Source organism: Sinocyclocheilus grahami, unplaced genomic scaffold (genome assembly GCF_001515645.1).
Source record: "Sinocyclocheilus grahami isolate Dianchi unplaced genomic scaffold, SAMN03320097.WGS_v1.1 scaffold6882.1, whole genome shotgun sequence".
Classification (NCBI taxonomy): Eukaryota; Metazoa; Chordata; class Actinopteri; order Cypriniformes; family Cyprinidae; genus Sinocyclocheilus; species Sinocyclocheilus grahami.
Window position 1 is genome coordinate 22,758 of NW_015511127.1, and position 547 is coordinate 23,304.

The window sequence follows — 547 nt, forward strand, 5'->3', positions numbered from 1 at the left end:
AGATAGATAGATAGATAGATAGATAGATAGATAGATAGATCACCTTGGCTGATAATAGCCTCTGGCTCAGATCCAAATACTAAGAATGCTCTGTGAATGGTTTGTCGTCCAAAATCTGTCCAATACAACATGTTCTCCTGACAGTCATAGTCGATTCCAATCACAATGGAGTCCTGCAATGGTTTTCAAGCATTATCATTTTTTGCTTAATCACACAACAGTTTTTGAATTAGGATATAATCATGTATTGTAGTTATGAGGGTCTACCTTTAAGGCCAGTAAAACCGTGGACTTTTCCTGAACTGGGTCTGTTTCATCAAGAGGAATGACTCCAATCTGTGAGGCTTGTGTGTAAAGGATAGCAGGTCCTGAAGGGGAGGAGCTTATGACAGGGTACATCAGTGCATTGTTCAATGGCAGCGCATCTCCTGAGATACCTGACAGATAAAAAGAAGAGATATTACTACATGCTAATAGTTTTTTTTTATGGTTTTGATTGCTTCTCATTTGTAAGTCGCTTTGGATAAAAGTGTCTGCTCAATGACTA

General features: G+C 38.6%; 1 protein-coding gene across 1 annotated transcript in view; it reads right to left on the reverse strand.

Annotated features, from left to right (window-relative positions):
- Positions 1-547, reverse strand: part of LOC107577694 (nidogen-2-like) — a gene marked incomplete at its 5' end in the record, with an annotated part of 8,194 nt that overhangs the window by 4,883 nt on the left and 2,764 nt on the right. The window contains 2 exons of the mRNA XM_016263743.1: positions 44-173; positions 268-437. Of these exons, the coding sequence (XP_016119229.1) occupies positions 44-173; positions 268-437 (300 nt within the window). The remainder of the gene's footprint in view (positions 1-43; positions 174-267; positions 438-547) is intronic.